The following is a 27,321-nucleotide window of genomic DNA, read 5'->3' on the forward strand; positions in this document are numbered from 1 at the left end:
GAAAAACAGTAAAATTGACATGATATCAGAGTTAGCCTTATAACAGAAGATTATGTAGTAGAGAGTTTCAGTTATTTATACAACAGTGAGGACATAACAACCCCCTACTAAATAATCACATTTCTACAATACATTCCATCACCTCTCAACTACTTTTCTCTTTACAAAACTCTATGAGCTACATACAATATACACATTCGTATCGCACATACATCCCCCCCAATGCATATTTTTTGTGTGTATATATAATACATACATGCACACAAGCAGTCTAATTCTATGTATAAGTCACAGTGGGAATTCCTTTGTGAGGAAAGGAGGGGGAAAATTTCCTGAATAAGACACTGTAGATTTCTGATGTTCTGACTTTTCAAATTCCAACTCACAGAGCTAACTGGAAATAAATACATTTAAAAAAAGGTCTCACAAACTTGGTTCACAACTTCCAGCTACAGTAGTTGGATTTTTTTTTTTTTTATTTGATCTATTTACCCTGTAACTAAATTTCTAATCATAGGTACAAACCACGGATAAATTATTGCAGAATGTAACACTCAAAATAAAATTTAAAAAGAGTTATAGGAACAGTAATATAAGGGTTAAAAAGAGTCCTATGCTTTGTTGATACAGGATACCATTTTATTTTATTTATATATATATATATATCTATATATAGATATAGATATCTGCAAGGTAGCAAAGAATAGCTGTACACCTTGACACGGCAAAGATCCAGTGTAAAAAGGTGCTTCACTAGTTTGTTTTTCGAAAAAAGCTTGTATATAATTTTATAGCTATTAAAAACACATATGCAACATAATTCATTACACTCAATACAGCTTTAGTATAAAACTTATAATTTATGAGGTGATGTTAATAGCATAAATTAATATACCATTTCTCTTAAAATCTACAATAAGTATTCTGAAAGCTCATTGGGGAAGGGTATCTTTAAATAAAAAGTTTAAAGCTGAGCGTGATGAAAAAGATTCTGTATGTTGAACTTGAGATGAGAGCCCCGAGAAGAGAAAGAGTCCCTAACCCAGACACCGTGGACTATAAAACTGAACAAAGATTTCTCCTTCTTGCGCTCTCACTTAGGTGACGCTCTACCTTAAATTATTATTTACTTTTAAAACTACTTACTTTTTTGTGTGTGTGTGTGTTAACTGCCCTTATTTCCACAAGGAATCCCTGAGACATACCCAAAACTGTACAGTGAAGGTCATCACTGTTCAGAGAAACTGGTTCAACCCCTTCTGGTAGGATGTAGCTATTTTGCATGAGAATCAAAGTGTCCATCACTTCAGAATGAATCTATTTGCACCGGAGCCAACTACACTGTTTAAGACGCAGGTTATAGAGTCACTTTAGGGTAAATCAGTCCACTCCAAGGTAGAAGCCAATGCCATTGCAGTTAGCTACATCAGAGCAATCTGCGCCAAAGCTGGTTTTCCAGAGGATATCTGGGAACGTTACCTATCCAGAGTTCACCTCTGTGGGCACTGGCTGACAACGACAGAAAGCAGGTAGAACACTAGCATTACTGGACTAAGTTCACACGCGTATGCGGTCGATTCATGGGTACTCTGGATACCTCACTCTGTGTGTCTGTGTTTGGGGGATGAGCAAGGGGAAGGAGTAGGAAGAAAGTATTTTTCTACATTGAGTAATTACAGTTTTAAGGTCAAAAGCCCAAGTTTCATCCTGTTCATTCCCAAACCAAATTCTATGAGCCAGAGTAGACTGAAAAGATGCCAGCACTTACTTCAAGGACACAGAAAAGGAAAGCCTTCTCCAACTGTTGCTGTCAATCTATAGTCAAGCCCACTTCCTCCTTTCCTGCTTCCACTATTTTGTTCCATAGTAGCCAGAGGAGTATGTGAAAGCAGAATAAAACAGGAAAGGAAAACAGCTAAAGGAAAAGCTCCCAAAACAGTCCCTGTTGTTTTTTGCTGGTGGTTTTTTGGTCTTTTGTTGTTTGTTTTTTTTAAATAGCTAAAGACATGAGTGAGAAAATTGTTCTAAGACACATCTTTTGTAACTCCTCCTTCACCAGACTTTTCTTTCCCAATAATAGTGGTTTTGTCCACTTAAAGACAAAACCAAAACTTTACCTGATAGAGCTAAGGTCTCTCATGACCAGACCTCTCCTAAAGTCCAAGTTTAAGTTTAGTAAATACAAACGCAGATTTTACAGCCAACCCTCCTTCCTTTTATTTGGGCTTGCAGGTATTAAACAGAATAATTTAAATTTTTCTTTGTGACTTTCTACTGATGCAGTTCTCAAAAGGAGAGGAACCTGTGAGAAGATAAACTCTTGCTAAAAATGCCTGCACATTCACTGCTAGCGTGTGCACTCCCATGATCAATGTTGTACCCTCAGCATCTAGTTCATGACATATTACCATGCTGTGAAACATAATCTTACTCACTGATCTGAGAAATACTTTGATCTATTGCACTGTCATTCTAGCATTCAAAATATATGTTATGAATTGCAGGAATCTCTCCTCCTTTTCATTTCACAGTCAGATTTGCTCAGGACCATGGAAGACTTACTGGTTGGCATTACTTACATTGGAGAATAAAAGAAAGAATGATGAAGAACATAGAGAGGAAGGAAATAAAAGAGTACAAGAAGCATTCCACAACACCCCATCCAACACCTTGTGACAGAAGATCAGAAGGACCTAAAGATCTAGTCAGTACAATTAGCCTAAAACTACTCCTTCAGTTAATATTTCCACCATCACCAGATCTTGCAAGAGGCCTGCACAGGAGACTACTTCACAGGTAACGGTAAAAATACAGAAGCAAAAGGAAACTTCCCACTAGGGAAGCTGCCCAGACACCCCACCACTGTCCCTGCACCCTATAAGTCAAGAAAGATTCAACTGCAGGTAGCTGGCTCTTTTAAAATTTTTTTCCCCTCGTACCTGCCCAAAGGCTCATACTGTTGGAGAATTCACCAGTGGATTCAGCCCACTGCAGCACAAAGACAGGAAGAAACACCCCTGGAGCCCAGCCGATGCCTACAGACAAACACAGCAGCCACGGCACTGCAGGAGCTCAGGGAGGAGCTGGAGTTCAGGAGCATGTATGTAACCACCAGGGCCAGCTTCTCAGCGAAGACACTTGTCTACTGTTTATTGTCCTCCTTTGTGAGATTCTTCTTTCCTGGCAAGAAGATTAAATCCCAGACTGTATTTAGATGTGGTTACAGCAAAATGAAGCTTCAAACTGAATTTGGCTACTGGTTTGCAGGTCCAATCCTAGGTCCTTTGCCTTGGCTGTGCCCCTGAAGCCAGTGGCATCACACTGTGCCTAACAGCTCACAACGGAACTTCCCAATTTTTCAACTAATAGGCATCTCCCTATAAAAAAAAAAACAAACCAAAACAAAGAAAGCACCACTTCCCCTGGCTTATCTTTGCTATTACGGATGACTCTCCTCTGACATTTTTTCTTTGCATTTGTACTTCCAATACCATCTCTGATTTTTTGGTTTTTGCCTAGCCTTGAGGCCTTCTAATGCTTTCCAAATAAGAACTGAAGAACTACAAATCCTCATTTCACTAATCTGCTGAATGAAGTGGGAAATCTAGCTGTTCTGTCTTCTCCACAATGTCTGAATTAGACCTGCAACTGTGCTACCTCTCACCATTATCGATTTAAAACCTTTATGCCCAACCATAGAGAGAAGCATGTACTAACAAGAAGGGAACTAAGCAAGAAATGGGAAGAAATGGAAGGCAGGAGACAAAATGATGCATTTTTCCATCTTCTTGTATCATACATACAACTTCTTGTATCATAGCAATTACAAGGCTAAAGAACAAATCAGCTTTGACGTACCTAAGTGCACATGGCTCCCCTCAAAGTTGGCGTTAAGTCTTCCTAAGTGAAAGGAAATGTCAAAGCATATCTTACAGAATGCCTTACACACTAGGCCAGCATGAGGCTGCTCCTGATGAGCCTCTGTACACTGTCCCAAGTTCATCTTGTGTTAAGTATTGTTGTACAAAGACTAACTGAGGTGCTATTATTACCAAAAATGATGTTACTGGTATTTTATTCAAAGTCTATTTTTGTTTCAATTCTTTAACACTCAAGTCTTATGTAAAGAAATTAACTTTTAGGTTCAACTAGCTTTATTCCATTTGTTAACATGTAAAGGGCACAGCAGGTATCGACCATGTCAAATCAATGGACTGAAATTGCTACACTGGCTCTTTGGTGAAAAGGTGATTAGAGTGCTAATTGCTATACAAGGAGATGATACTGAAAAATCTACTTGAGAGAGCATGGATTCTACTTGGGAACCACATAAATAACAGCCTCAAGGACTACCTTAACCAGACCTGCTGTTATTTCCCAGAGGAAGAGGTGTGAAACATCTCTGGCTGCACATACCTCTCAGATTTGATCTTCCACATCCAACAGTAAGACACTGATTCACTGAAGTCAACAGATTATGTGGGTGTAGAAGCCCACTTGGAATGATCCACCTTGTAAAGCTAAGATCAAGACCCGTAACTACTTACTTATCGGCAGTGAAAAAATGGGAGGTGAACCAGGAAAAGGCAAGAGTGGTGGCCCATTTCAGAACTCTCTGTCAGACAGGACAGAGGGATTCCTATTTCAAATGTATACAAACCGAAGTTTATTTTTAAAAGTCCAGCTTTATTGCAAACTTAGTTTGCGCACTGAAAAATGTTACGTAGTCACTTTTCAGGGAAGAGTCATCAAGGGATATACAAAAATTGAAGTCTAAGCAAGGGAAGAGAGTTGATAACCTAGGCTGCCTTAAAGGAATGCAGGTACTTAACAGCCACTGATTTCAAATGGGAATTATGGACCTGCAGAGCTTTGACAGCTTTTGAAATTCCCTACAATGATGCTCAGATTAGGAGCTGTGTTCTGTTCCAAGTTAGATCAGTACAAACTGACAGTGACCTTAGACCAAAGAGCTCCTCTGTAACTTATACCAACACAAGCAAGCAGAACTTGGCTCTCAGTTCCTCTCCTCCCTTCCCCCCCAGCATTTGCTAAGAAAGAGAAATGTGATATGGAGCAAATATACTCTGTACTAGCTGCAGATTCATTAAAGAGTTTGATGGGCACAAAAATTATTTCAAAAGTCCTGAAACCAGTTTATAGAAATTAACATCCTCTAAAATGACATGAATACACAAGCAGATTAAAGAATTAATCACTTCATATACTAGTTCTCCACTCTTTTTCAGTCATCCAAACCCATTGAAGAAGGTATATGGACACAACGAAAATCATTTGCAAATCAAACAGTTGTCTCCTCAACAAAGTATGGGGAACATAATACAAAAATAAATAAATGCCTTGTCAGATTTGCCTCATTTCACAATACCACTGGGCATTCCTCAATCAGCAGGACAATCACAAGCAGGATTTCATAGGCTTCAATTCAACTTTTTACATGATTTAAAAACATTTAAATGTTACAAACATATTTAAATCACCACTTAAAAATATTCAGCTTATATTATTAAGATCTATTTTACCAAGTATGAAATAAGACTTCATAACAACAGAAGCATGAAAATAATTTTTGTTTCCTCCACCCACATACACTTGCAATTTCAGAAAAGGACATATGCATCATCCATACTCCTTTATATTTAAGAACAAATCTTGCAAGAAAAGAGGGATAGTATGAGTGCTATGACAGTAAGAAGACACAAGACCTATCTCGTTTAAATCCTGTTCCTTAGCAAGATGGAAGGAGAGGTTTGGGTCAGAGATTTTGGTGTGGGCCTGACTGCTAATAAAATGAATTTCTATAGCAACTAAACTTCATTCAATGATCCCTTGCTCAAACAATTTATTAGGCCTCCCTACTACATGTGCTTGGTATCTCTTTATTTCCTGAATGAGACTAGAATACCTGCAGGTAGGATGTTTTACTGTAAGGTAGAATTAAATCTGTCTTCTACAGTAAGAGACTGAAATGTGGGATTTACTATTCTCTCTCATCTACACCTCAGAAACAAACCAAGAACAGTAGAGACTTGTTATACTAAGTAGGAACTACTTTTACAGTCAGAGTACAGTAGCAAGTTTGAGCCCTATAAAGTCACAAGCAAATTCCTTTTTTCCCTTCCTGATAAAGAGATGCGAGTAAATACCTCAGAATTTCTGCTGCTGTTCTCTCTTGGATTAAAAAGTATAAAATAAAATTTAAAAAAAAAAAAATCTAAAAGCTAGTGGACTCCTTTCTTTAAGAACTTAAATTACTACCAAAGAGTCTGAATACTATCTTTAGCAGGTGGGCAGTAAAAGCAAAAATGTCCTGCAGACAGAAGGAATTCTTATCTATTTTGCTTTAGTGATTTCTCTTTTGGTTAGCCACGACCGCTGATAGGTACCTGCTAGCTTCTTACATACATTCAGCTTCCCATACAGAGCACAAAATCCTACAAGTGTCAAGAAAAAAAAAAAAAAGGCTCCCAGGGAGGAAAAAACTATCAAAAAAGTGTCACTAGCTAGTCATAATTAGAGAAATGCATCCATTTGAAACTTACCAAAGGGTCTGACCTAGACTTGTGTGGACGGGCAGAATACCAAACCAAATTCTTCCAGTTTCATCTGGGAAATACCTGTCAGATAAGGAGTTCTGGACAATGCCACACTTGAAAAGGCAAATCATCAATGCTACAAGGCCACAGTAATTCAGCAAGGGAGGGAATTTCTGCACAGGAATCTTCACTAATCCATGATCTATTTCAATCCTTCTGTTCTTCTTTTATTTTTTCCCTGGGCTAACTTTGTATCAGTCTTCAGATTCTGGGCAACCAGTCAACTGATCCCCTTGCTGCTCAACGAATTAAAAGCCATCATAATAAAAAAACCAAAAATCAGCATGCAGTAAGAACAGTGACCAATTCTGGAAGAGGACAACTCCCTCTTCTTAACCAAAAGAAGAAAAGGAACTGCTGCTCCCTGCACCCCAAACACACACACGCACACAGAGGAGGTCAAGAGACTATTTTAAGAAACTGCCAAACTCATCCTTGAACCATGATCTTGATTTAGGACTTCTCAAATCAATGCCTGCAGCGAAGTTTTCCATGCCAGATGCTACCTTTGCAAAAAGTAAATTTAAAAAAAAAAATAAAATCAAGATGCCTGCCCACTGGAAAACTTCCTACCAGATGCTAAAGGGATGGCAAGCACTGATCTGAACCCTAGGAAACAGTAACATGCATCAGTAATCTGAGGTATCTTCCCACTTCTAGGTCTTACTGCTATGATCAATTACATCCAGTAACTGTGCTGTATCCTTAAGGAATTATGGGGGAACGGTAAACCCGCCTGCAATAAATGAGCACCGGTGCGTAACAAGCACATGTGAACGCTACAGCAAGGTTCACAGAGGGCTAACCCTGGTCAGTACTGAAGCAGGGGTTTTCTTCTCAACCCCCTCTTGAAAAAAAGGGAAGGGAGGACAGAAGAAATAAAGAAAAAGGAAAAAAAGAAAGACAGAAAACACAGGTCCCCCATCTACCTGCACAGAGCCAGGCAGACAAGCTCAGTTGGAGGTGGTGAAGGGCGCAGATGCATTATTGGTACTGGTAGCGGTGGCACCGGTCACTGCGAAGCCCGTGGGAGGAGCTATGGAGCTGTGGCTGGGCTGCAGGTCCTTGGGGATGCCACTGTGGGAGCTCAGCTGGTGCCCAAAGGCTGCGCTGAACTGAGGGAGCTGTTGTTTAGGGGAGGTGGAGGCCATGAGTTCAGCAGAGGCAGGACCCATGCCACTAAAACTGGTCTGTGGTAACCCCGGAAGCACACTGGAGCTGTTGGGGGTCACAGTGGCGAAGGCAGGCTGTGTGGTCTCTGAGTGCGAGGTGGTAGGTGGTGTGGACAGGGAGGTGGACAGGAGGTGTCCATCTGCACCAAGAAGGTTGCTAAACGGAGAGGGGTCCCCAAGATTGACAGGAAGATTTCCCCAGTGAGTTCTGGGGTTGACCACCCCGCTAAGTGGCACATCCAGCTGAGTTGGGAGCAAGTGCTGTGCCATCATGGGCATCTCTGCTGAGAAGGTAGCTGCCAAGTTATCACCAGAAAAGGATGTGGTGTGAGGGGATGTGATATGGTCACTGTAGGGAGACGGCACATGCTCACTATCATAATGGCTTCCATGGGGTGAGGAGTGTGAATGGTCACTGCTGTATTGCTGTCGTGAGGTGATCAGGTCATCTGCCTTGCTCAGCAGCTGGGCAGGGTGGGGCCTCTGGGAGGCATGGCTGCCATCGTGAAGTCCATGAAACTGTCCTGGGAAGGCTCTCTCCCCAAGGCCACTCTGGCTTATGAGAGTGGCAGAAGTAAGGCCGACGTTGGCTGGGGCTGAGAATTGCCCCTGGATCTGCCCTGACAGGGGCGTAGGTGGGTTGGACAAGGTAGCAGAACGGAGCAAGTTCTCATCCAGCTCCAGACCGGAGAAATTATCATGTACTATACGCCCATTCAACAGCTCCCCCAGATCCGTGTTAACCTCTCGACTCAAGGACTGCATTCCTGGAGCTCCAGCACCTGTAGAGAATACCCCTATCCCTCTATCTGACAGCTCCTGAACTGGCACACCATCTGTCTGTGTAAGTACTCCAATGGTACTCAGGCACTCAAGAGAAGTTACAGCCTGTAGAGCCCGTTCCAGTTCTTCAGCCTCTTCTGTAGTTGGAAGGAGATCTCCATTTTTACCTGCAGAAACAGGGACACCAGAAGTTAGCACACTCCTCTCAGGTGAGCTTGGCACTGGCACTCTAAGGATGCAGATGTACAGACACATCAGTACAGAGCTGAAGTGTATGATACCCTTCCAGAATGGCTTGTGGTACACAGAAAATTTCCTTCAGCAGTGTTCACTAGGTAAGCAAACCAAGAAATTACACCTTCATTGTCAACTTCTCTCTGCCCTCCTCTTCCACATACTACAATGCAAGATGCCTCCCAAACTCACTAGACTGAAAGTAAAAATACTTAAATAAAATTTTCTTAATACTACAATAACAAAAATAGCCCACAAACTCCCTTCTACTTACCACATTACAGTCTGGACCTAAAATTTACATAGTCAGTATAATTTAGGTTAATTTCAACTCAAACACAGACTGATGTCATGTCACACCAGAAAATGACCAAAGAACTCACATATCCCAACTCTGAGCTGTTCTAATTTCTTTGTTATCTGTGATAGGTACTGAGCTACAGAATCCAGAAATTCAGACACAGCTCTGATCAAAAGCTAGTTTCAAAAATGTGTTTAAAGATTTTATTCTCACTCTTGTCTCCTTTTATCAAAGGCCAACATTGACTGTGATTCCAGCCCCACTCGATGGCAGAAAGATGTCATTACTGAGAATACTCTTGATTAAACTGCAACACTGACAGGCAGTAAAAGTGTAAAATGAATTAATAAAATACTGAACCAATCAGGATTTTCAGAGCAGTAATTATAAGGGCAAGCAGAAAACTACACACACTAGTCTTCTTAAAGTCTGCTTTACTTCAGAGCTCACAAACAAACAATAGAGCAAATGCACACTTCCTTCTCTAGAAGTTATTACCTCTGTAGGAAAGCAAGCAAACCCTCAAAAGGCATTTTAGAAACACTCACTTCTTCAGTTCACTGACTGTGTTTATGTTAGCATAAAATAAAATGGTACCTTCAAAGAAATCAAAATCTTGCAAGTCATCGGGCAGCCGTGGCAGGACATCAGAGAAGTCCTCCTGATTCAATTCCAAGTCATGTGGAATGTCTGTGATTTCGTTGGCGATATCATCAGGCAGCTCATCAGCACTCAGGTCTGGTGTGGAGGGGCTCCTGGACAGAAAGTACTTTAAGTCCACAATATTTAACTCTGATTCCTCCAAACAACAACTATGAATGTATATCCATACATAACGAGTGCTTCCTCACACCTTTTTTTTTTTTCTCCCCCATCACCTAGAAATAAAACACTTACACAAAGTTTCTTTAGGAAGCTTACACTTAGTCTATTGATTAAATACATAAGATGGGCATCAGGAGCAAGATATTTTATCAGTCAAATTCAGTAATTGCTCAAATTTAAAATGACCCACTCAGGTTTTTTTCAACAGTCACCTGGAGATGCAATTTCTAGCCCTGCTCCAGATGTTGATCAGCACAGCAACATCACACCTTTCTATAAGGCCCATTGGCAACGTTCAAGCTAGCAGTGGGCAAACTGGGGCAGGGCTACCACTGACCGTATGTGGGGCATCTCTACTGGCAGTGAGACACTGGCAGGCATGGTGAGGTTCCCTTGGGGCACTGCAGGAGGAATGGGCTTCTGAGGCCGGCGTGGGCCTCGCCTTCTCTTCTTCTTGTGTTTTTTGGTAAGTGCAGGTGGCTTTGTTTTTTTCCTGGGTTTCCTCTGCTGCTGGTGCTGAACTTTACGGGAGCTGTCCCCTCTCAAGAAATTATCCTTTGGGAAAAAAACAATAGCAATGGGAGTATATTAAGAACAAGTATTACTTTCCCTGTTTTTTCCCCCCTCATCATTCCACAGACATTCATATGTAATGCAAGAGAGACTGATAACTTACACCCAGGCAAGATTACAAAAATTAATGTTTCCTTCCGCATTGTTCCAAATGGCAAAACTCACATAGACCACATTATGAGGTATGCTAAGCAGGAGATAGTGCAGTGTCACTTCAAAAATCATCATAGTAAACCTTAACTAAATCAATTCCAAACTCTAATCTTTGGTAGCATTCCTGTAAGTAACAGAACAGAACACTGTTGTGAGGTGGCGATAACAAGGACAATGTGCAGCAGCTGAAGCCAGCATCCTCAAGTGCCCATTGCCATAAAAGAGGGACAGCACTGAGGAAACAGAATTAATACTGCAGGTCTAGGGTAAGGATGTGGGTAAACAACTAAGGTCTCATTGCTTTTGAACAGCAATCACTGACCAATTAAAAAATAAACAAAACCATCATCAGTTTTCAGTTGCCACCATACTATGAATGGAAGAGGATTGTATGTGCTACAAAAGGAAAACTTGAGAGACACACTGAAGATTGCCAGAGAGAGGGGAAAATCCCATACAAATCTGTACAGCACAGATCCTCATATCTTGATCCAGAAAACTCCATAATTCACAAGTATTGGAGAGGCTGGACAAATACAATAACAAAAAACCCCAACAACAGAAAAAAAAAGGCAGTTTTACACCTAATGCCTTGAAGGAGAGGCAAGAGAGAAGTGGGTTTGTGAGCTATCCTGAAAGTTTTGTTCTGGAAGATGGGTGGCATAAAAGGAGAGCAGATGATATCATCTTAATTTCTGCATTCTCTCAACTTGTAGTAGGCCACTGCTTTTCCTCTGGGATCCACATATTGCTGAAGGAGGTTAAAGATAAACTCTAATAGTCACCAAAAGGTAAAGAAAGCAGCAAAACTATTATTTGTATGCTTCTAATTGCTGTCTATACTTCCCCTAGAAAATATTTTGGGCCCCATGTACTGAGACTGTTTGAGATGCAGTGTTCTTACCATATCATACTTGTATTACATTCAGATCCAAGGGCCAGGAGTGAGCCCAACTAAAATGGCCACAGGATCTCTCACAATGATTTTCTATTTCTTGATTCAAGAGAGGAATAAAATTTCTTCCGGTGAAGGATACTCTCATTCATACACACTTTATTATATCCTCAAAAGTATGTAAAAGATTTTCACAACATACCTTATACTATTGGGAATATTTGGCATGTTTTACCCTCTTCAGAAAAATAAAAGGAAGTGAGTTCTTCAGTTCATAAACTTGCTATTTGTCAAGCAAGAGTTATAGAAAGACTGGGGCTAAAACTCCTGATCATTCCAACACACAAATAACTACAGTTTTGGCCTTGTACTTACCATTTTTTTGGCATGTTCTTCACACAGAGGTGTCTGATGTGTAATGTCAAAAACTGGCACAGAGCACTGTTGACCATCTGCAAACTTGGCTGTGCAACTTGAGAAGAGCTGCTGAGAACGGTTCAATAAGATATCTGTGCATTTCTGCATCAGGAATAACACATACGACAATGATGGAGGAACGCCCTTTGATTTATCAATCTGATGAAGATCAGAGCCTTCAACTCTACCTGTCCATAGCTGCTATTTTTAATGAGTACCTTAACTTTGTTATTCAAGTTCAAAGCTAGGTAAGGCTCAAACCCAAATTTTAAAGTGAAAAACTGCATTCATGCAGAATCTCTAATGATTTTATTATATATTGAGATAGTTTTACAGAAGCAGCCATTTCATTAACGAGTTCTTAGCAAAAAGAAGTCTTTTCCTGGAGTCTTAATCAATAGATCAATAGTAGCAGTTGGAATAGTGTAGTCAACAGGACTATTTCCTTACAGACTAATGACAATCCATACTGAAACATTAAAGAAAGAGTATTTCTTAATTTAATCTTTTAAGGCATGTTCTTGGCATTTATCTTTAGAGCACAAAGAAGTTTCAAGATCCTTCCTGCTCCTCTGAAAAAAAGATGTGCAATCAGACAGAAAGGTCAAGTAAATCCAAATGCAAGCTTGCTGAGATTTCCTTCAGAAAAATCCCCTGCAGGAGTGAAAATGTTTCCAGACTTAGAGCAAATCAAACAGATATTTCATTGTGTTTTTTCAAACAACATTACAAGCACTCCTTCCATCTTGAACAGTTCTCAGACCTCCACATCACTGTGTACGTTCAGAAAATGCTAAAACGCAAAAGAAAGGACAAAGAAAATGGAAAACCTGCAGAACAGTCCAGATGGCAGACTTGGACAGATGGGTCAGAACCAAGAGCCTGCTCATTTTTAAGAAAGACTGTTTCCATTGAGAAGAAAGTGAAGAGGGAAAAAATGGGCACAAATGCAAAATCACTAGTCTTGACTTCTATGCTCTACACTCTACACATGCCAACAAGCAAGACCATTTAAACTTTCAAAAAATAAAAAATAAAAAAATCAGAATCACGAGGCAAATCCCAAACACAGCTGCACACCATGATGCTCTCTCATAGAGAGGTTTTGAACTGCTCTGCAGACTACTTTTAAGGGGCCTGCAAAAACCAACCAAGAAAAACAAGACATCTGCAAACCAAAAAGACTGAAAAGATGCTGCAGTCTGATAGCAACTGGAACAGATCAGCACTAGTTTCTTAAAATACCAAAACCTCAAACAAAAAGTGTCACTCCAATGAAAGTGCCAACAATTCTTCAGCTAAAACCAAAAAAGACAAAGTCTGCAAAATTCTTAGGTATTCCAGGTGAGAAGTCTACCCGTTTATAGTCTTCAGAATCAAACCTCACATCCATTGTGCTCCCTCTTTTCTGCGACCTTCATGCACTGACTTTTAATATCCTTTTCAGGCTTTGCTTGAAAACCTCAGCATTGGAAATTCTTCCTCATCTAGAATTTGGATTCTGTGACTACTTCTATTCTGCTTCTTGAAACAGATTTTTTTTTTCTAGTCAGTGTAAGCCATCTTTTTATACTATGTGTAAAAACTTAGCCCCATAAACCTTTCACAGATAGTTAGCCTACCTACCAAGAACTGAATGAAAGCCATGAGGCTGGTGGTTTGTACCAAGTCATCTGTGAAAGATGATAATTTTTGTAAAGGCTTCTTGCACCTACTATATACAGCTTACAAAGTAAAACAATGGGACTATGACAGATACCAGTAGCAAACTACTTATCTTCATTGTCTACAGATCCAAATCACGCAAACTAAAAGAGTAGCAGTTGATAAGACACTAACAAATAGGTATTTTTGACAAACTAAAAGAGTAGTAGTTGATAAGACACTAACAAATAGGTATTTTTTTTGTGAAAACATTATTTGTCAATGCAAAACCAAACAAAAACCCCTAAAACAGAACAGCTTCCAGCCTGAATGCAACTCCCAGACACAGTTAAGAGGATACGCTGAAAACAATGCCTGGTAAATGGAAGGGCCTTGTTAGTGCACTGTTCTCCCTTTGAAGTTCCACTACAGGTTGTTGGTTCTGCATCTCTCTGCCTCACTTGGCTTGTGCTGAAAAAAAAAAGTAGAAAAGAGTTTAGAGACAAAAACCCAGTCTCAGGTAGTTACTTAGCACAACTATAGCACGGAACGTAGCACAGTAGGATGAAAAATTATAACACACATGTGTGTGTGTCATGGTCCAGATGGGTGCACACTACTACCAGACTCTACAAAGAGATACACAAGAGATGTCAATGACAGGTGAAGGTGTGACTGCAGTAACAGGATTATTGTTTACTTCACAGGGCCTTAATTGTAATGAGAGGTGCTGTGTGCGACTACCATGTAAATATTACAACACCCTGCAAAAGAGCAAGGACAGCAGTAGGTGAGTGTCAACACAGGTAAACCTTTAGAATACAATGTACTAGGTATGCCTACATGGGCAGTCAAGTGCACTTCCAAGCCTGTTCATAAATCAAAACATGCCGAGCATCCCCAGAGCTTACATGCAAGCATGTGCTCAGACAAACTTAGACTGAGCTCTGGAGTGGCAGAGCCTGAGCGTGCTCAACATGGGTAAAAGCTCTCCTTCATCAACGTGCTACAGCCCAATCCACCAGCAGGTGCCCAGAGCTGAGCACCTCCTCAGCACAGCCTCAATGCTTTGAGCTTGAGCTGCAAGCAGGCGACCAGACAGCAGTGTGGATGAGTACTGCAAGCGTTACACAGCTCGCTCAGTGTTAGCCTGCTTTTGAGGCATTTGTCACCTTCGTGTAGATAAAGCTGGCGATTCCAGGGCTGAATTTCACCTCTGTACACGTTGTTTTCTAGGTTGACAAAAAGCTGTCTGCAGCCTGACTGTTTTCCTTCAGCCATTTCTGTCATCGACTGCACTTTGACTCAGCAAAGTTTTAGTTAGCAATATTAATCCTGTGAAAAATTTTGTAACTGAAAAGACTCTGCGGTTACTTAAATTAACCAGAGCAGTGATGATAGGCATACCTGCCTTTGCCAGTCTACCCAAAACAATGTAAGCTTTTTTGCATAATAAAAGACAAAAATAATGGGAAAAAACAGCAAGAGCTTGCCAGTTTTGGCAAGGTTTTGCTGTAGTTTAAGTTTGGAGACATTTACACAACTTCATAAACTAGTAATGTACCTCTACATTACACCTCTCAGCAGCTCTTCAACATCACTCCACCTCCCCAACAATAAACCCTTCAACTGTCATGAACCACAGCCCACTGTCCAGGAACAAAAGCATCCCATAACCAGAATATACTCTCAGCACCCTGCTCCAGCTTGCCTCTCATGTTAGCCCCCACTACCCACCACAGTCAGACATCCTGTAAAGCAAAACCATAACAGCAAAAGGACGCTGGTACCCAAGACATAACGCCAGGGTTCAGACTTACTCTGTTTCTGCACAAGTATGAACCAACCAACTCTCAGTATGCTGAGAGCTGGAGGGATGTTGACATTATCTAGAAAGAATTCCCACAGAAGGTAACCTTCAGAGTTGTTAGAAGATATTTATTTTGCTGCCAAGTTTCAAGTTTCATTTAATGTTAGATTGAGTTAAATCTAACAAAAATCATGAGCTTAAGTTTGATTTGCTGGGAAGAGAATTAAGAGGATGTACACTTTTCAAAAAAAGCTGTCTGAAAAACGAAATCTGAATTGAAGCAGTGAACTGCAGACCAGACTGCACACTTTCTAAAGAACTGGGCTTCGTAAAGTAAAAGATATTTGAAGGCAGCCAAAATACATAGATTAATTAATAACAACAAATTTTAGCAGGCCACTAACTTCTTTGTGACATTTAAGAAATCAAGCCCAGATACTGATGAACAAACAATCCACATTTTAAAACACAAAGCTGGAGAATGCCTATCTTCATGGAAAAGGCAGGGCCTACAAGAAAGCTGGGGAGGGACTTTTCATAAGGGCAGTTAATGACAAAACAAGGGGAAATGGCTTTAAGCTGGAAGAGGGTGGGTTTAGATTAGATATTAGGAAGAAATTCTTCACTGTGAGGGTGGTCAGACACTGGAACTGGTTGCCCAGAGAAGCTGTGGCTGCCCCCTCCCTGGAAGTGTTCAAGGCCAGGCTGGAGGAGGCTTTGAGCAACCTGGTCTAGTGGAAGGTGTCCCTGCTCATGGCAGGGGGGTTGGAACTAGATGATCTTTAAGGTCCCTTCCAACCCAAACCATTCTATGATTCTATGAAAACACTGGTATGTATGCCATGCTTATTTTACTCAACTGACAGGCATTTATGTGCCATAGTTTTTCTGCCTCATGCATGCCTACCAGTTTCAGAGTTCAGCATTTCAGCTGCTGGATACTCTGCCCATCTCCACCCTGTCCAGACCCTGGGCTACTACAGTCACAGGGGAAGGTCTAACCTGGTACGAGCACACGTAGCTCTTCGGAGTTCTTCTATTAGTTGCCCAGCATGCTCCGGTTCTCTGCTGGCCGCCTGCAGCAAGGCTTTCCGGAGCGTATGCCGGCATTTCTTCTGACGAGATTCTGCCCGCTCCAGGCGGCAGAGGTGCTTGTATTTCTGCTGAAAGTAAGTGCAAAGTCTGGTCACCCTGGAACTCCTGTCATCTGCATTGTCATCATCGGACCTAGAGGAGGAAAAAAAACAAAACCAAACCAAATGGGCTTTAAGTATTTGGGGTTTTTTGCCATGGAAGTTCATTTCTCATTTTAATAGAATTGTTAAGTTGGCCCCACATCTTCTAGCCCCACAAATATCCAAAGGCTGAAATCAGGGAGGGATGCTTAAGAAATGGTAAGAGCAGGATCCCTTTTGAATTCTAACGGTACTTACTCTTCTTAGTATGTCATTATTAGAGATTACATCAATTTATCATCAAGTCTGACACATTTAAATGTCTGGAGCCTGCTGTTCAAAAAAAAATCTATACTGTTAACCTTTATTTACTGTAAATGTCTCAGCAAATGAGACAAACTCTTAAATCAAAGTGCAGTTAATGGAGAGGACAAGGGTGGGGAACTATGTAGTGGAAATTTATTGAAGAAAGGTCATGCTGGAGAAAATGGTCAAATTCTAACAAGTACCAAAACTGCTGACCTTTTCCGATTCCTCTTATTCTGCCAGGTGGTGTTTTCCTTCCTAAACCAAAATACACACTCACACAGCTAGCACTAGATATTGCTTTCCCCTTTCTGCAGAGTTAAGGTTGAGTTACAGTACAGCCGTGGAGCAGAAATTCACATTTAACTCCAAAGGTACTGAGGAAACAATCAGACCAGGGATAAACAATGACCAGATGAAGGACTGATCCAATTCTTTGCTTGCCTTTTCCCATTTATCTTGGCTTTCTGAACGTCAAAGCACATATCAACAAGACCATCAAACCACGTCAACGCATTCAGTTAAATGAACTAACAATCATGAAACATAATAAAATCATCACTGGGACTTGCTAAAACAACAAGATCCATGAAGCTACCCAGAAGTCCTCCACAACAAGTACTAGTTTGTAGAATGATTTTTTTTCTTCATGGAGCAACAAAGAGCATGCACTGAATCGAAGGAAAGCAGACTTTGCTCAGTTTTTGCTTTAAGTTTTTCCCTATAGAACAGAGAAACTTCTTCCTAATTTTCCTATTTGTAAAATAAAAGAAGGACAGGGGGAAGAAAACAAGTCCAAACAAATAAAGCAAATCAAAAGCTCCCAAGGTTCAAACTGCCGAGCTTGGCCAGCAAGATTAAATGAGCTGACATCCAAGCCCGCGCACAGCAGAAGGGACCACAACTAGCTGATGACAGAAGAGATCTGAAATACCAACCATGATATTTACCAAATAAAGTAAGATCCAGAAATGCAGGCAGAATAGCTGCCCCTGAAAGGCAATATGACTGAGACCTACTTTCCTTTCTGGAAAATTTTATCCTGTTCACATGCAGGCTAAATGTAAGAGACTGCATCCATCTCCACTACGGCTGCCCTCAAAAACTCTGCAGGAGCAAACATTGCCTTGACACAAATGTTTTATAAAGTTTTATGCAAAGTCAACCATACTATGTATTTTGTTTGTTAAAACAGATTATAGATTATTTTCTAGAAGCATAAATTACAAGCAATTAACCTCTGCAATTAAATGCTTAGCAGCAAATACAACTTATTAAAAATATTTAGCATACGTAATGTTTAAAATATTTTCACATTGAAAATGAAACAAAGTAAAATTTTAAGATCTCTTAGGAAAGAAGGCCTACTGGGAAAAACAACCGGTTTAGAATAATTTAATTGTGTGCTACTTAATGCAGACTTTCCTTTTTCCAACATATTAATAGAAAACAGGAAAACACGGATGGGATCAGTGAGGTATAGGTCGGTCTAAGGTCTTAGATATTTCATTACTGTTCTAGGCCAATATTTTTAAACAGAGTTGCAGACATACCGATTTAATTTTAAATACGGTCACAAATTAACTTTAAGAAAAGACAGAAATATTCCTTAGGGAAAAAGTATTTATTTTGGGTAGAAAGGGTGATTTTTTAATGCAAATATCTCTATATTTGAGACTTTTTACTTCCCTCCCATTGAAACAGACAGAAAAAAGTCATCATATGTAAAAATATTTTGAGCTGCAGTTTATGAGATCCTTTTAAAAAAGTAAATGAAGACATATATACAAGAGATAGAAAGAAATCATGCCTAGGCTTATTTTGAGGTAAACAGTTTCTAAAAGCCTATTCAGAATTTTGTTTCCAGGCCAGTAAGATTAATAAAAATATATTTATAAGTTCAAAGAAATATAAAAACATCACAATAACATCTCTCTTTTTTTTTTTTTTTTGCTAGGCAAGTACTGAAATTGAAAGGTACTTTTACAGTTGTCCTTTCATAAACAAGTTTACCAACTCCGATTTAGTTTATTCTCTAAGCTGCCTATATAACTTCTGAAGTTCAACTTAACGTGTGACATTTCATTTCTTAAAAGATTTCTGAAAGTGCATGCAAACCATTTGATAATCCAAAATGCTTCTTCCTAACCCTTCCCTTTAACATTGTCATGTGTAAATATCAGGGGAATTATTGCTGAGTGTTCATGAAGAAAACAAAGGCAACACGAAGCAGCAGAAGGGAAGAGCAAAAGGGTAGCGCAAGCAGTCGGGCTCCATCAGGGAAGCAGGAGAACATGCTCTGAGACACACCAGCAACGGAACTTCAAAACTCTCTGTAAGGAGGGATTTGAAGAACCTTCCCTTCTTCCTTTTAGTTCTTGTAGTTATTGGGAGTTATTAAATCCAACTTTGACAATACAGTGTAGAAATTTGCTCCTTTGAGTGAGCTGGTACGAGAAGGGGCTCCAATCCCCACACTCCCTTTTCAAACTCACTACTTGAAACACTCGCTTTATCTATATTTCAGTGTAGGAAGCGGAAAAACTACTTTGTTGTAAAGTAATTTGTTTTCCAGTATTTTCTAAGCTACAAGATCCAGTAATGGAATCATCCAGGGGGAAGCTTTGCTAATCTATGGCAGGGAACACCCTCTGCTTTCCCTCCGAACTGCTGGTCCTGCAAGGAATTCCTCTCACCCCAGCAGCTCCCTGCCAGCTGGCCCTGCCTGCGCTGCGCCTGGTGCCAACTCCTGTGCTACTGCTTGAACTCAAACATTGTGCCTGCCTTGAAGTGCTCCATCCTGGAATCCTCTGACCACATGAACCTGATTTTTCAAAATTAAAGGACAGAATAATAAAAGCAAACATTTGGCCTGTGTTTCCACAGATGACTGCAACAATATGAATCTTACAGATTAAATGGCCAGAAGGCAAGTGAGCTCAAAAATGTCTTACTGTTAAGATATTAACTTTAAACTAATCTGGTGAATTTCTAAGAGTTTCAAAACAGCTGGAGTACCACACATGAAAATCAACAGAAAGTTAGAGGATTCTCCCCACAATCATACAACCAGAAATGCTGAAAACGAGCTGTCCAGTAAGGCAGAAATTAACCTGTTTGCTTTCTTTTATTAATCAGTTCTGAGAAGCATCCCTCCCGCTGTCCTCCACAGACCCAAATGGAAAACAACAGAACGCAACTAGCTGGTGGAGTTATCCCCTTCACACAGAGACCACAAGCTCAGAGACAAATGCACACAGAAAAAATAGTTTTGAAAAACAGTAAGTAAATTCTCATAGGTTTAGGAATGCAATTTCAAAACCTAAAGGTTTTGGAAAACAATCTCCATTGGTTTTCTGGTGAAATTAACCTCCCAAGTTCAGAGTCATAACAAGTCATTGGCTGACTAAATTAGGAGCCACCAGTCTGCACCATCAGATTAGCAAGACAGCTATTTTGACAAATCAAATCACCCAAGAAATAGTTTGAACTAATTCATCTTCAGTAGCAGACAGACCACACTGCAAAAGTGTCAAAGTGAAACATTTGAGGTAATAAAAACCTGTATGGAAGCTTGCAGAATAGGAATTAAAGTTTTAGAAGGTTGACATCAAGTGAATGTATCAGTGTTCATCTGTAAACACAATTAGGAAAGTTGTTGAACAACTACCACTCTACAGGCTGATGGAAGTACAAAAGCAGCCAATACCATATAAAAATTTATCCATCATGACTTAGTTAAGGCAGTGTTTAATTGAAGTGCACAAAATGCTAGAACGGAACAGAAAACGTCAAGACAAGGTATTATTTTCTCTCAGTATGTGAAAAGAGTAGAAAGAATCCAAAGAAAGTTAACACAAATAGAAGACAAAACACACAGAGATGACCTTTATAAGCTGACAAAAAACCCAAAGATCTACAGAAGAAGCAGATCAAATGTCAAAGAGAGAAGAGTGTAAGGGAAGTTATTTATATCTATTTAATAGATATATCTACTTTGAAAATTATGTATGATTTAAAAGTCTGAAACTCTATTCATGTTTTCTCAAACCAGTTTATTTAAAAGTTGCTTTTTAAGTTAAAACTGTTTGTGAAAGCTCAGTCTCTTACTGCTGATGCCCTAAAAAACAATGGCAATTCATAACAGAAAAAATCCTTTTTTTTTTTAAAAAAAAGGAAAGTCTACACACTGTTATTAAGCTTTGATTTGCTGAAGGCTCAGACTATTTAGTATCCCAGTGTCTGTCCTGATGACAGAGATACAGCTTTGTTATTCACCCTGTGAACAGTCTTTAGAGATGGTAAGAAGTTCTGGTAAGTTTCAGAATTACAATGTAACAATAAAATAATGTTTCATAAACATAATTACTCTAATTGGGTTATTTAAAAATTAAACAAATGGAAAAGAGTTGTAGTATCAAAAAGTCTAGTTGCATAGTGAAAGACAATCATCTATTGTAGTTACAGAAACGACAATCAAACTTTATTGAGACTCCAGTTTCCTTTTGTTATCAATGTGTTCCAGTTTTGTTAAAAAACTATGGTTGGGATGCTTTGCTTTAACTTTGCACCTTAAAATTTACATTAATAGGCACACATTATTATATCCTGCTGTAAAGGTTTTATATCCTGCTGTAAAGTCAGATCAATGACTTAGCAATATATAGAGAACACTGTCAGCCTTTCTGCACCAGCAGCTAATACCTGCTCTGCTTATACCTTCAATCACATCACTTCCTTCCAATGCTCCCAAATATTTGACAGAGGTTTACTCAACACTTAATTATGAAAAGAAATGCCATGCCCTTTAAAAAAATACATTAAAACAACATCCTGCATAATTACAATATGATTAACAAATAAAATGTAGCAAGTTTACTAACAAAGTTATTCACAGATAGTAGGAAAGACAAGAAACTCATAGCAGCTCCTTTCATTTGGTTCTAACTCAGGAAATACCTCTACTCAGCAAGGCACACAAGTTCATTAATAAATCCCAGTAAACTCAATTAAATTTAGGCAAATAAGCTTAAATTCTCTCCTGATGCATCCTTCTGATAGCAGACTGCACACAGGTCGTCGTCGCTAAGTTACATGGAAACTGGGACAGAAGGCAACAAGCTGTTTCACGGCTCTTAGAAACAAATGAGTGCAAACAATTCTTTGTTTCAGCAAAGCACTGGAACAAGTGCTTAGGTTCCACTGACTCCACTTGAAGTGAAGCTCACATTTACATGATTTATTCCATCGAGGCAAGCATGAATACTAAATAATCATACTCACTCAAGTCTCTCATAGCCAAGGGTTTCTCGGATAGACCATGCAACCTGGTAAGGAGAGGTTTGCTCTGAATCCTCCAACTCTTCTCCACTGTCTTCAGACCAATCCAGCCCTAAGGGAATTGAAAACATGAAAGCTGGATGAAAAGTATATCCACCTCATATAAGTCTCTGAGCAACCTAGGACACAAAAGATAAACATGTAGTATAGTCACAAGCACAATTATGTTTTGTCTGATTAAATCATACAATATTCTCAATTACACAGGAAAAGTTGCAGTAATAGCTCCATTACAGTGTGCAAATAGCATGCACTGATTTTTGTCAAATTTGAGTTTTCCTTTTAAAATTCTTACTGGCTTCTTTATTCGTAAGCAGTGGAAGAAAAATCACCACTTTTCACAGAATATCACAAGCTTTCATACCAAGCACACGGAATCTTCAGAGACAAGGTAACAGGGAAGTCCCTGCCACAAAGAACTAACTGCCTGCCAATTTTTAATACTATATGATCTAAATAGGCCACTTTCATTTCTGTTTATATTCTGACCCCTGCTCCGTGCCAAAACACAGGGAGAACAGGAAAACCATAAGACAGAGCAGCATGGGCAGAGACAGATACACAGCTACACAGGATGTTCCTGTGCTCAGTCTCTGTAATTGCCTGCCAAATGCATAGATTAGCATGAAAAGAGAGCTAAAGAGAGAGATGCAAATACTCCTGCACTTTTACTAAGCAGCACACTTTCGCTTAATAATGATGCTGTAGGATCAACTTATTGTACGCACCAGCAGCCTCAGTTAGTCAAGCTAAACACAGTCATTGAACAGGACAGCCAGAAACATTCCAGTAAGTTCTCAGGTGGAACATTTTATCTGGAGCTTCACCTTGTGCAGTTTTTCCTTCTCTCTCCCACATCCAGTGGATTTCTTGCCAATTCCTTGCAGCAGTTGGGATAAAATCCCACAGCTACATTTACAAGCCAGCATTATTACTTTTTTACTTTCTCGTGTGCTCCTTGAAAATGGAGGTGCAGTTGGGACAGAGTCAAGGAGCACTTTATTTTTGCTAAAAATAAACTAAACTACTATATCTGAGATTATTCTGAAGTCAGATGTTTTGAAGTTGGGAAATGCATCAGTACTTGGTCACCTGCTTTCAGAGTAAGAGATACACAGAGACACTTGGAATACAATCGTGAGGAGCACCTTCATCATTTAGAAGCAACACTTTAGCATAAACCAGAACCATCAGAAACTCTGTTTTTCAGGAACTTCAGCATCCTCATCACCCTCATTTTTAAGATATGCATTTGAACTAAAGTAAGATATCTTAAGACATTTGATAAAATACCAACTTTCAGCTTAAATGTTTTTTTACTCTCACCCCTTCCATAAATGAATAAAAAGACAACTTAACAATTGGAAAAGGATGTCCACAATTGATACTATGTAACAAATTATTTACCCAAAGTTTAAAAAAAAAATAAATAAAAACAGGTTGTGCTGTTTTGCTTCTACATTAATATCCAACTACATGGCTCTGATGTAGGTACACATAAAACTGGCTGCATCTTTTCAAAGATTCTGTGCAGTCTAGTGCTACTTTAGCACAAAAAAGAAATCTTGAAATTCTCTGAACTGGCATAAGTAGTCTTTAATATTAAGGCATATTATGGATAAATAACAAATATATTTTCTACTCTCACATAATTAATATGTGAACTCTGTTACTTCACCAAATATAAAATGTTCTAATTGCATACACATAGAGTTATGCATCTGCATAACTGTACATTTACAGGGCTAATTGGGTTTTTTAGTATTTAGGAAAAAATATTTCCACCTCTTGAGAATGTAAAACATTAAACACAGAAAGTGATCGTTCTACAGTCTTTCAAAACACAGTTCACTTTCTAAGCTATTGGGGTCTGTGACACTCTGAAGTGCCTCTGGAGTTGCCATTTCTCAAAAGACCTGCATTGTATGTATGACCATCAAAGCGGCTTTCTGAAGAACAACATCCTTTGGAGACATGCTATGGGATGCTAATTATCTTCTGAACAAATAGTCAAGCTATCCCATGAGTGTCAAAGGGCAGATTTTAACAGCAAATTAAAACAAGGTTAATTGAAATAGCAAAATTTTCATATATTTGCAATTAAGTAAGATGTTATAAGAAGAATGTCCAGCTTTATCTGATGTTTTTTTGTTTATTTTTTTTTTTCCCCAAACACAATGCATTCCGATCTTATATCACACACTGACTCGTTTCCCTTTTCCCTGTCAGTATTTTACTTGTTAGAAAAACACAATCTAAAACTATGCAGAAAAGTAAGGTAACTTTTGCAGGTGAGGAACAAAGACATCTAGGCGTACGTAGGTATGTATTCATAATCAGAAAAATAAGCCACACAGTCAGCTGCCTTTTTAAAGCTTTATAGAGCACTACTGCCACAGCAGCAAGTTGGTTACAGCTACTTAGATTTTCACAAGCAGCAACTGGTTATTATGGTTTCTAGATAATAGGTAAGGAGGAGACTATGTGGACAAGACTCCACCCCTCCAACTCCCCTCTGTAACGGTGCTGCCCTCCTGCAGTTATCTTTTGCTTTTGTTCATCCACGTTCTGTACGAACCCAGAATGGGCCCAGTGAAGAAAAATTCTCTTATGTTCCAATTTTCCCAGTCAAGTCAATGGGAAATTTGGATCTGTACAGAACAATGGGTGAAATCTCCAAACATCTAGTTGCACTCATTTTATAATGTGCACCTGTCACATATTTAACATTCAGTCTAACCTTGTCCACTCATGTAGGTACAGCTGTGCCACCTTTACTACTTAAGTTGCAAACCTGTGCAACATCTGTATCATCCCAGCAATGCTTTCTACACCTCAGTTTGATTTCTCAAATGGTTAACAGAACATTAAGAATAATAAACAACCAAAATGCCATAAACCTTATGTGATGGGTCCAGGCATTCCCTTCATACAGAACAGGGCTAAAGAAAACACCAAGAGATTACCTAGTTCAGGGTTATTTTGTAAGGACCCCACATGAATGCAGGACAGGGCTAGGAAGACATCCCCCTTTTGTCTTTTGGCTTCAGGTTAAAAAATAAGCAGGCAGTGCATCTACTATCTACCCACCTAAGTGTGGAAACAGATCAGTGTCCAGCTGCTGTTTTCGAGTGCACAGTTTCACCAGTCTCTGTAGCCGGCTCATGCAGGACGAGTGTGGAGAAAAGGCTGTGGCTTTCATGAGGACCCGATCAGTCCTTGGAGGGTCCATGACAGGAGCCCTAGCAGGTGGCAGGAGAGGCAGAGGTCTCTTGTTAGACAACTGCCGGGCTTGTGCTATAGTGTGTGTGGTGGGTGCCACTCCCTGCATTGGTAGGCTGGTGTTCGGAGGTTGAGGTGACTTGCAGACTACGCCCTGCGGTAGCCCTATCGGCTTTAATGAAGCTGATGAAGGTGGCAGATGGGAGTGCTGCTGCTGCAGAGGCTGCTGCTGCAAAGGTGCAGGAAGGGGGCTAAAGTGCTCTTGGCGAACTTTTAAAATCTCTGTCTCTCTCTGGCGCTGCCGGTTTTGAGCCAACTTGCTCTGCAACTTTTTCCTCACTGTTGCCCCTTTCTTTAGGTCATCATCCTCCTCGTTGAAAGCAAAGGGGTCTTCTAATTCTGCCTCCAAGTAGTGGAGAGGAAGCCTAGCCCCTGGAGGGGAGAGGGACATCCCATCCAGTCCATTGGGCATCTTCAAGGCCAGGGTGGGCACTGTCAGACTGAAGGCCATACCATCCATCTGATGCCTGACTTTTACCTCCTCTATGGGATCATTCTTTTTCTTCCTCTCCTTTTTCGGTATAAAGCCAAGTACCTGCAGGTGGCTGTTGCAGTACCTTTGAAAAGTAAAGGTGGTCAGTTATTAACTCAACTTCTGTGAGTAAAATCTGAAGAAAACAGATATCACTAAAGGGAAATCCACACACACCCATCTCATGTGAATTTAGAGCAAAACACAAGAGGTTTTATAAGAAGTGTACACAACTGCTTCTAATACAACAGGTAACTGCAGTGTTCCCACCCTGTAACAGAAAACAAAAACTTATACAAGTGACAATTTGCAATCTTAAGATATAAGCAGTTATTATTCAGTTATTATTCATAGGAGATTCACACACAACCATTCAAAACATTTACTCTCTATTATAACAAATACTCACAAAATAAAGCAAACAAAACAAATTGACTGTCTGATAGCCAAAGCAGTAAGAACTCAAGCCATTAACTCTAATAATTTCAAAAGCTCTCAAGAAAAAGTACACTGAAGACTACTTCCCTTCATCTGGCTGTTCTTTCACTGGAAGTAGGTAACACTTTAATCAACGCACACATTATTGTTGTGAATTCCACTGTAGCGGGGAGCAGTTTCCTATATGTGCAATCTCACTAGAGATACCTGCTGAGAAGGGTCACTATTTTCACTTAACAAAAAAGGAGTATCAGTATTTAAGTTCTGTTTTAGTAGTTTAACATGAGTAATTTTGTAGCCAGAGGATTAGCTGCAGGTTCTTCAAACAAAAATCTAGTTTAAAAGAAATTTTCTGCTGCTAGAAAATATTTACACAATGCCAGGAATATGTATACATAAAATCATGGACTTTAAGCTCTTCTAATATAAAAAAGCTTTTAAAGTCATATTATTAAAAAAAAAAAAAGGGAAAAAAAAGAAAAAAGTCTTTGTAACTCTGTCATTAAAATTAAAAGAAGAGTTACAACTTATGGCCACAGATAACATACTAAGAAGTAAAAAAATATTTTTTGTCTGATTAAAATAAGCAGGTGATAGAAATGTAGGAACCATGATCTGATCCTTTTCCTATATCACACAGGCAGAAGCTCTTGCCTCTGTAGAAGGCCACCTGTAGACTTCTGCCCTTACAGAATCCCATATATAACATGCAGCTTATAAATCAAAACAAAGATATAAGGAAACAGTGATGCCTACACCAAGGTATTAATGAACAAGCTAAGGACATACTCACGAAAGTATTCATGGAAATGAATAAAGACGAGATAAGAATATATACCATGAAGGATATATTCGGAGTAGGAACCTAAATGAGATCACACAGG

General features: G+C 39.6%; 1 protein-coding gene across 1 annotated transcript; it reads right to left on the reverse strand.

Moving 5' to 3' along the window:
* Nucleotides 1–7,570: 7,570 nt before the first annotated feature.
* On the reverse strand, nucleotides 7,571–26,084 carry INO80D (INO80 complex subunit D; the record flags this gene model as incomplete). Its single annotated transcript, XM_010171926.2, has 8 exons — nucleotides 7,571–8,739; nucleotides 9,705–9,862; nucleotides 10,270–10,487; nucleotides 11,929–12,062; nucleotides 13,976–14,085; nucleotides 16,427–16,651; nucleotides 22,189–22,297; nucleotides 25,336–26,084. Coding segments are annotated over 8 exons (2,872 nt in total), but the record flags the coding sequence as incomplete, so codon positions are not given.
* Nucleotides 26,085–27,321: the final 1,237 nt, after the last annotated feature.

The sequence above is a fragment of the Antrostomus carolinensis genome, unplaced genomic scaffold (genome assembly GCF_000700745.2).
Source record: "Antrostomus carolinensis isolate BGI_N321 unplaced genomic scaffold, ASM70074v2 scaffold47227, whole genome shotgun sequence".
Taxonomy (NCBI): domain Eukaryota; kingdom Metazoa; phylum Chordata; class Aves; order Caprimulgiformes; family Caprimulgidae; genus Antrostomus; species Antrostomus carolinensis.